Genomic DNA, 10,781 nt, shown 5'->3' with positions numbered 1-10,781 from the left:
CCCAAGTGTTCAACAAAATCACGAAATGTCGATTAAGTTCTTCTTCAATCGCAAACTGTTTCTGCACTTTCTAACCTACCATCGTTAACATATTTATCCTAGTTTAAACGTAATTAAATGCCTAATCAAACGTGATCTCATCATTAACTTAAATAAGAAAATGAAGAGCAATTACTTATACAAAAATCTAATATCATTTCATTTAAATGGAATTTTTTAGAAACTAAACTATTAAACTATAAATAGGTACAAACTAAGACATTAGCCAAAACATTAGATATTTTGAACAAAACACCAATTTAACACCTAAAGTTTTCCTTGAAAGGGCTTGTCTGATCGTGTGTCATTCAGGTCAGCTTTATACGAATTAAATAGATTTGGGGAAGACAAGAACAAACATTCTTCAACCTTTAAAGTATAAATTGGGTATTTGAAGAGGGCCCTTCATCAAGCCAACACATTTAAACTTATGCTGGTTGTATTTGTCTCTGACTGCTACCAAAGAACCTCCTCTTTTACCCAATTGCAAGTCTTGTATAAGAAGAACACATTCCTGTAAATCGGCAGGTTTGTATCCTGAAAACCTTTCAAGGTTTGCATTCCATGGATGTTTATCAGGGTGGAACATAAACCTGGAAAGGAACACAATAGAAGAAGCAATCATGGATGGCAAGAACTTGACACAGCCATAGTCCAGCAAACTCAACTCTGCCAGGTAGCATCCCAATAACTCAAACTCCAAATCAGGATATTTGCGATCCTGTTCAGAAATCCTGGAGAATCTTCTCAAGAAGGTATTAATGGTTGGACTGCTGACTTCGAATTTAAGAGATTTAAGTATGTCGGCTTCCATCTTCACCATCTCTTCCTTTTTGTAAGTGTTATCTGTGATGTAGCAGAAGTCATCAAGTGTTGGAGGATTAATCTCTTGAAACTTTGATGCAATCGACATTGAAGAAACGCCTAGCAACTGCAGCCTCTGCTTATTGAGAGGATTAAGAGACAAGAATCTGTCAATGTAAGTGATTGAGAGAAAAAGTGTATCGGATTGAAGCTTGTATTCTTCTGCAACCTCCACCAACCAATCCACCAAAACCCCTCTCATGTTTGCAGTCACATCTTTCTGCACCTTGTCGATATAGTCTTGCAGCGGCCTTCTCTTTGCCTCTTTCTCCATGTTATGAAGATAATCGTAGATTTCAGTTACATAACCATCGCACATCTCAGAATCATCAAACTTGGAGGCTGCTGCTTCAATTTCACGTACAGCCGTATGAGTACTAATTAAATTGGAAATCCCATCGAGAGGGGATCTCTTCTTGGCGGGGGACTGCTGCAGATGATAATCCTGTCCGACCATTGCGTCGGCTGTCCTCTTCTTCCCGAAGCGAGTAACACTCACTGAGTTTATTTTGACAGTCATACCTAATTTCTCTCGCACCCCCACGTCCTATATGATTGATTCTTCCAAGAAGAAGAAGAAGATAGACCAGGAGAAGTGAAGACGGCGAAGGAGATGATATGGCCTGTGATTTGGGAGGGTGATGAATAAGAAGGCATGTTGCCAGAAAAGCCGCCATGTCTGTAAATTTCAAATGTTTTCTCTGTGGCGCTCTCTCTCAAATGAAAACCAAAATTAGAACCCCAAATTCCAAAATGTTTCAAGGGGAATGAAAATTTAAATAATTCAAAACAATATTTTAGTTTAGACTTGTAAAGAAGATATTTAACATAATATAATAAATAATTTGTATTAATTTTAACATAAAAATATTATATATATATATATATATATATATCTTTATAATGTTTTTAAAAATTATTACAAATAATTATAAAGTAAAATTTACATAGACACTTTTGACCTTCTTTATTGGGCATTTTCGATTATTTAAATTATAGCCTTTTAATATTAATATATTCTAAATAAAATTTGCAATTGATAGACTATAAAAATCATGTAGATAAGTTTAAAATTATTATTTATTTTATTTTAAAATTCTATTCTTTAAATAATTATTTGATTTGAAATTGATATAAATCATGAAAAATTTCACTCTTTTCTTCTTCTTTTGTTTTAAGATACTCACCATCTTATCACCTCTTTTTTAAAGAGATTGCTCATAGAGTGAGGTTTCTTCCACGTTTCGACGAGTTTGAAGATTAATCCTTATTGGTGAGATGATAGATGGAATCGTTTGGTGTGGTAGTCCTGACAACAAACTTGATCATTAAATTAGTTAATATGGCTAACTTATCTGTTATTTGTTGAAGAGTGGCTTTTATTTTAGCAAACTCAGTTGGAAAAACCTTATCTTTATCAATTTTTAGAGTTCTTTTGGCCATTTTTTGGAGCACAAAACGTCCAGTTTTGGATCGTGAGATCTTATCGGCTTGTGGTAGTGGACTGCGACTAGCGAAGAGAAAGAGATAACTCGAAATTCCTCTATGGTTGGGCACTTATAGCTTTCACCGAGGAAGTATGCACGTTTTTCAGGGTTCCACTGTTGTTGCATCTCCATCATTAAAGTTGTATTCACTTTGAAGTTTATGAATCTTATGATGGGGATGAAGCCATAATTTTGATAATCCCATTTGTTAGTGTGTAAGTTATCGATCTAGGGAATCAACTCGATATCCGTCAGCATGGACATCGTTGATCATTGTGATAGAAGAAGAGTGGAGTATTATAATTGTAAAAACTAGAGCAAATGCATATGCAAATAACATGACTTAGAGTAAACATCTCATAAAGTTTTAAATACTTGCTTTTTTTTTAAAAGAACTACCGATTTTTCATATTTAAAAATATCGGTGTTCTAGGTTTGCTATACTAGGATTTCTAAATTTTTTCATTTATACAAAAATGGGTAAAACTAGAGCCCTTCTTTAGGGGGAGCGGGTTCGGCCGCAGTAGGTAGAGGTTATAAAACCTTCACATTCTTATTTCTCTTGCTGGTGTCAGAACTCATCGATGCTCTTGTCGATATAGTTCTTCTTGTCTTTTGGGATGCTCATCTTGACTACGTCGTTCCACAATTCAAGGTAGTTTACAAAGTCGTTGGTTCGATGGGCCTATATATGGCGACCACGCAGTCACGATAAGGAGGCATGCAATCTCACCCGAATTGCTTAAAAAGCTCGTTGGTGTAGTAAAAAATGATCCATTTCAGACCCATAAGCATGATCATGGGTTGATCATCTATATGGTAGAACATTTTCTTAATATCATACCAAGGTAAAAGCTCACATATGGAGTCGTTGTCGTCGTCGGACATTTCCGGCTTAACACCCCTAATGTGTCGATATTGGAGGAAAACACTCGTCACATTGCTACGAAGTGGAGGAGGTATACGTTCTATCTTTTCCAATAGCCAATATAAAGGATGATTGGATCCCCTATCTTGTTGAGATAGCACATGAAATAGGATTCGCTTAAACCTAGCAATGTCTCAACTAGGATGATTCTCGTGGGATTCGTATTTCCTGCCCTAAGGTGATAAGCCACTACCAGTACTCTAGAGGATAATGAACAATTGTCTGTTGGGGCGAGGAAATAGTGAGTAAACATGATTGTCATGGTGAGTAGGGAGGTACTCAAGTTTAATGGGATTTCTCTAGTTTGAGTGGCTTGGTTTACCCAACGTGGAAGGTCTAGGTACGTTCTTGCCATGATTTTAACTGTTGTGGTCTTCGTATAGCCGAATTCCTCATGGAATAGACGCCTAAGAGAGATGGACTCTGTGTACAGATTAAGTCTTATGATGTTCTTGTTATCGATCATCATGATGGCCTTGAATTCTTTGATGGTCGGACAGATCTGGCAATCTCCTAACATGAAGGCCATACGCATCGGGTCCATTTTTGTTGCATTTCCATCATGAATTTATGATGGATCCAGAAGTAGGTGTATTTGAGAGTAGTACTAAGACGGTAGACTCGATAGTACCATTCCGCTCCATGGAAATTGTGAGTCTAGCAGAACAGATCATCGTTCTCAAGAAGAGACATTCTATGATTGTATAATCTACTTGACAAACATGTCGTTTAATTTTGATAAAAGTAAATATTCTTAGAGATGCTTATTATATCTATTATAGATGTATGCATGTATAATAAATAAGAACGTAGATGTTTGACTTTGTCGAGGCTTTGTTGTTCAGGCACATCAAACAACGGCTGGATAAAGTAACCAGGTTTTGTGTGTTATGGTTTATTAGAGGTTTTTGTTGAAATCTCTCCCCATCGTCACTAAGGTCACTACCTGACGAATGTATCAAAGTCGTAAGGGAGGATCCATTCTGGGTTCTTAGTTTTTCCTCTCGCAACATCTCTCGGTCATAGATTGGTATTATCGGTGTTCACCTAATTCATAGAAGTATAGAGTTTCGATCTGGTACTTCCTCACATAATCCCGGGTGATATACCCGTTTTGGGGTTTCTAGCAATTATTAGGATATAACTTAGCTACCTTTTGGGGTGATAGACCTTGTAAGGTAGACTATTATGAATGCTCTTTAAATTTTATAAATAAAAATTTATATAACTAGAGTTTTATTTATTTTTAAAAGAACTATTCATTCCCCAGCAGAGTCGCCAAGAAAGCTGTAACCCTTAGGAATTACTCCCCCACAGCTTAACACGTGTTTGGACAACACGTGGTAATATGGGAAATATCATGGGGTGGTGCTCGAGGTTCAATGTATTTTAACCTTAGTTTGCGTGATAAGCATCGCTTAAAAGAAAACATTATTTTAAAAGATTTTAAGAATGACTGGGAGATTTTGAAACTAATTAGGTAAAAATAATTAATTTTATTCAAATTTTAATAATCTAGGGACCAAATAGTAATTTGGTTAAAACTTGGTTTAAATTAATCAAATATAATTAATTTAAAATATTATTTATTTGAAAACAGAGTCGCCAAATTATTTTAAAAAAATCAGTAAAATGATACATGTATAAATGTATTTTACACTAGAGTTTTTGTAAAAGATTAAGATTTTGGTTACGCTCGAGAAAGAGTTTTCTCGCTATGTCCTCCACGCCAGTAAAATAAAATGACGATTTTATTTTAAAATAAACAAAGTCTGGCTATTATAAAATTTATTTATTTAATTAGTAGTCCGGAGTCCTAAATAAAGATATGTTTAGATCACATAAATAATTGTACAAAATTATTTAAAAGGGCATATATGTGATTGCATTGGTATAAAACTGAGTTAAAACCCTGAAAATATCATAAAAGTGTTAAAATTTAAAAATAAATTTCAAACGGGGCCTTAGTCAAAATATTTGTTTAGGAAATATCCCAAAAATATTTAAATATCATTTTTAACCTTTCAGGATTATTTTAAAATGAATTGAGGTTCTAAAATTATAAAAATAATTTTGGATTTTGAAAAGTGGAACCAAACATGCCTTTGGACTGGAGTCCTAGGGTATGGGTCTGGTTTTAACTGATCTAGGCTCGAGTGCCTCGGTCTAGACTAGGGTGGTCTAGATTAGGGCTCAAGAGTATGGGTCCATAGATCTGGAGAACTCGGTACTAGGTTTTGGAAGCTCGGTCTCGAACTCGGACTATTCGGTTGAGGGACCAGATGACTCGGTCTTGGGGTTCAAGAGTCTCGGTCTTGAACTCGGGTTATTCGGTCCTAGGTTTGGGAGGCTCGGTCTCTTAGGTGTAGGTTTCTCGGTCGTGGACCTGGGAGACTCGGTCTCAAGTCAGACTTCTCTTTCTGAGGTAAGAAACCTTGGTCGGATTCTTTGGTTCTTTCTCAAGAACATTAATCATTGTTCTCGGTCTAGACTCAAAAACAGCGGTCCTTGCTCTAGGTCCAGACTCAAGAACATCGATCCTTGTTCTCGGTCCAGAATCAAGAACAGCGGTCCTTGCTCTCTGTCTGGACTCAAGAACATCGGTCCATAGTCTCGGTCCTGGCTAAGATTCTCGGTCTTCATCCTCGGTCTTGTTGAGACTAAGTGTTCTTGATTTGATCAAGAATTTTAGGTCTTATAACTTTTGGTTTAGATCATGGAATCACGGTCTGTAAGTTGCAATCAACTCATATGATGGAAGGGATCAAAAGCTCTAGCCCTAATCACGATCAAATGATCTCAACAAAGATCAATTTCTAAAAACCGTTTTTAGGTCAAATTTTGGGATATTTTGAACTAGGACATCTCATGGCCTAATTATTATTCCATTAAATTTGAAATGATGAACATAGTTGAACACAAGAACATCATAGCATCACTAATAACAACTTTTGAAATCAAAATTCAACTTTTTTTAATTTCAGTTTGATCAAACATGATCGGGATGATGTTACAATAATTTAAAAATCATCCTAATATGTTTACAAACATGTTAGTAACTAATTAAATCAAAAATTCAGGATTAAAGCTTAAAAACATGAATTTCAAACAATCTAGAATTTCAATCCAATTATCTTTTTTTCGTTTAAGGTTCATTTGATCAAAACTCTTTCAACAGAAAGTTAATATAACATTTAGGGACTGATTCTAAACAAAAAAATCATGCAATTGAACCTTAGAACAGGTCAAACTAATCAAACATAGAAAAATATAATTTTCAATAACAAATTGAAATTCAATGAACGAAAGCATACCAACAGCTGGAGAACACTCCAATGAGTTGTTGGAAACTTTTCCAAAGACTGGATCGAAGCTATGATCACTAGAGGAGATTTTACAAAAATATGTTCTTGGCCGGAATTTGATTCTTCGATTGAATTATAATATATGATTTATGTTTTATCATTTGTTAGAGGAACACCTAAGGACTTTTTATACTAGGTTTAGGTCGGTTGAGATGGAGGAATTCAACTCCAATTTTTCTATTTGAAGTTTTATCCCTAATTTTATCCTTATCTTCGACAGTCTAGTTTTAGGGTAAGGTGGCGATTCTAGGTGTGGGCTATTGATGATGATGATAAGGTGAGCACGTGGGAGCAAAAACGGAAGGATAAGGTCGACTAACGTAGGAGATAATCCTTTTGGAAGATCGCCAAAGTTCATCGCGGCCTGCTAAAATTCACAAAGAAGACAATCAAAATGACGTTGTTTTAATTAGTCCAAAACTCTTCGTTGGCGGTCCTTTGGAGATCCGTCCGCATTTGGGTGTTTCGTCTAACGGGCCTAAAGTCCCGTTAGTTGATCAGATGTGGCCCCGGGAGCGCGCGTGCTTTGTTACATCCGAATGCGTGGCGTCCTCATTCATCTAGCGCTGATCGTATGGCTGATATTCTGGCTGCAAAAAATAAACATAATTTCGGCTACACCAGATTATCTGTTTATATTTTTAATAAAAAGATTATTTTAATCGAATTTTAAATCTTTTTTTCGTTTTTCTTCACCAAAAATTACACAAAATATATTTTTAGAAACATAATAAAATTTTGTTTATTATTTTTATTTTTAGGTATTTTGAGATATTTATTTAATTGTTTTAAATAATAAATTAAACATAATTTATGTTTAAAATCATAATTAAATAATTTTTAACTATTTTTAGGTTTGACTTGGGTAAAATAAATAAAACTGAATTATTAAATTATTACAACCAAAAGTTTATTACCACCAACAAAATATCATCCTTACACCCAAAAAATTACTACCACTAACCTAAAAAAACAAATCATCCACATTCAAATATTTTTTACCACTAATAATTTAACATCCTTAATCATAGCTAAAAGCTACAAATTTTTTTATCAAACAATATTTTTTTTCATTAATCATATCTTGTAATTTTCTCATTAACAATGTTGGTGCACTATTCAACAACAGGTTCGGTGGCATAATATCATATTGTAACTTAATTGCATTAACTACGACTTATCGACCTTCTTTATTACCATTACCTCTACATGAACCAACTACAATTTGTCCACCATATAGTCTATGAAATAGACTAGATAGATCTTGTGTCACACCCAAAATTTCATTTTAGACCGAGTAACTTCGGTCCTGACCAAAACAAATGGCCCAAGTCAAATCTGTGTCGGGGCCAAGGGAAAATCTATGTCACGACCGAAGGGTCTAACCGAGGAGGTCCGACCGAGGGGGTCTAATCGACGGGGTCCGACCGAGGGAGTCTAACCGAGGGGGTCCGACCGAGAAGGTTCGACCGAGGGAGTCCGACTGTGGGGGTCCGACTGATTATATTTTCCAACTCATACTTATGCCACCTCATGATTATTCCACCTCATGCTTCTAACTCATACTTATGTCACCTCATGCTTATGTCATCTCATGCTTCCAACCCATACTTATGCCACCTCATGCTTATGCCACCTCATGCTTCCAACCCATACTTATTCAACAAACATATGACATGCAGGTGACCAACTCTTTTTGTTAATCCATGCCAATGTCAAGCAGGTGACCAACCCTTTTATTATTTTATTATTAAGCCCAGTTGATGACAAGCAGGTGACCAACCCTTTTTGATTAACCAATGCTAATGACAAGCAGGTGACCAGGCCTTTTATTATTTTATTATTAAACCCAGCTGATGACAAGCAGGTGACCAGCCCTTTTTGATTAACCTATGCCAATGACAAGTAGGTGACTAGCCCTTTTTTCTTAAATTCATGCATATGACAAACTGATGACCAGCCCCTTTCATCATTTACTTGGCCATCCCATGCTTATGACTGGCTAGTGACCAGCCTTATTAAGTAATATATATATTGCACCCCTTCATTCATTTTATCTTTTTCCTCCTTCTCTCTACTAAGAAAACCAAAGGCACACTTTAGGAGCAAGGTCATAGCACACTTTAGAAGCAAAATCATAACATAGAAGCAAGATCATCTAAGGCAAGCTCTTTTTCTCAACCCATCTTTAGAAACCCACACCAGTTTATATAGTTCATATATATTCTATGATCTGTTTCACAAAGTATATTATGTTTTCCAATCTATGATCTGTTTCCCCAAAATATATTCTATTTTCCAAATGATAATCTATTTTCCAAAGCTATGATCTGTTTTCCCAAACAATAAACTGTTTTTCAAGGTATGATATATTTTTATGGAAAACATAGTGAATATGGATGTATATTATGGTTATGGGAGGAAGGATAGCCAACATGAGCACTGGTAGTCCGAATTCAAAGTTATGGATGCTTATTATGGGACTGATTTCTGAACATGAGCTATCAGAAAATCTACCCACCCAGAATGTGTCTAACCAGTTTGTGGACTTTAGGGATAGACTCCGAAGAGTGCCCTCCAAATATGTGCTCAAAATGGATACCTCACCTTGAAGATCAACTCTCAAGGTCAAGGGTCAAATATGTGCTCGAAATGTTTCTATTTTATCACTATGAGAATATTATTTTATAAACCAGCATATCAATACAATAAGTTTTTAAATGCCTTTGCTATACTCTTTATAAATGTTTGTTGGGTCTTTAGACTCACTATGCTTGTGTGGTGTAGGTACATAGCCATAACTTTATGTTGCCTTAATGAAGGGAGGCTTGGAGAGTGGGCAGGGTGTAGGGGAGGTGTGTGTGTGGGAGGAGGAACAAAATGAAGTTTAAAGCACTTTTAGAGTCTAGCACTTAAAAGACCACTATTTTTGTAATATTGGACCATCTTTTAATTGTTTTTGATGTAAAGGACCGTGTCTGTTTTTAAAGAACGAGTTTTGTAATGCCACTTATATATTTATAACTCTTCCGCAAAGGTTTCTGTTTTTCCACTTATGTATGTACGTTTTAAAACATCTTGCACTCGGTCTAATTAAATTAGGAATCAGAGTTGTTACAGGTCTGTATGATTAGACATGTCAAGCTTGAATTTGTGTTAACGATTGAATTTGTGCTGATTGAATTTGTGAATATTAACCTTGTGAAAGATTGACCTTGTGTGACTTGATCCTGTGAAGATTGTTTCTATGAAGATTGACCCATTGTTGTTTGGCCTGATTTAATATTTTAATTTGGCCATATGCAGCCATACCTGTACACCCCATATCAATATTACCTAAAATTTCAAAATAGTATACTAAAACTTCCAATATGGTGAACAGAATATTATATATATTTCAAAGTCTACAAGAACATTTTTCGGTCACTAGATCAACTGTGAGTATAATGTCTCACTTATACGAACTACTACAATATTCTAAATGACACTCGTGATATTGGGATGTACTAGCTTCTAGTTGACGTTTGGCATTGAGAGATGTGAGATTACTTAAGAATTTATATGTGATTATCAATTCCCTTTTCCACGACTAGCACCATTATCAATTCTATCATAGTGCATATATTTTTCTCTCGAGCAACGATGACTTAGAAATTGAAAGTTTCACACATTGTTCTCTATAATATCGCATTTTGATATCTTACGAATCGAAATACCTATGTCCATATTTTTGAGGGAATGAATCAACACCTATTACAATAATAATCATCAATCTCAACAATGGTAAAATATTCCAATCTAATTTACCTGTCAGCACCTTTCAAATTCTTTGAACTAGTTTGGTGCTTCTAAGAAAAAATTCTCACGACTTCCGACAATTCATTGAATTATACGAAATAATCAAACAATATAATATTCAAAACATATAATTTTTTGATTGTCAAATAAACACCATTGTATCATTCAATAACAATAATGGGTCGGTATTTTCGGTTCCAATATCATTCTAGCCCAAGTGTTCAACAAAATCACGAAATGTCGATTAATTTCTTCTTCAATCACAAACTATTTCTGCACTTTCTAACATACCATCGTTAA

General features: G+C 35.2%; 1 protein-coding gene across 1 annotated transcript; it reads right to left on the bottom strand.

Moving 5' to 3' along the window:
* Positions 1-217: 217 nt before the first annotated feature.
* LOC124922035 (cyclin-A3-2-like) lies at positions 218-1,545 on the bottom strand. Its single transcript, XM_047462758.1, has one exon. The coding sequence runs from the start codon at positions 1,421-1,423 to the stop codon at positions 404-406; it is 1,020 nt and encodes a 339-aa protein (XP_047318714.1). The 5' UTR covers positions 1,424-1,545; the 3' UTR covers positions 218-403.
* Between the last annotated feature and the right edge of the window lie 9,236 nt (positions 1,546-10,781).

This window comes from Impatiens glandulifera, chromosome 1 (assembly GCF_907164915.1).
Source record: "Impatiens glandulifera chromosome 1, dImpGla2.1, whole genome shotgun sequence".
Lineage (NCBI taxonomy): Eukaryota > Viridiplantae > Streptophyta > Magnoliopsida > Ericales > Balsaminaceae > Impatiens > Impatiens glandulifera.
The sequence above is the reverse complement of the archived record's forward strand: the minus strand, read 5'-3'. Positions and strand labels throughout refer to the sequence as shown.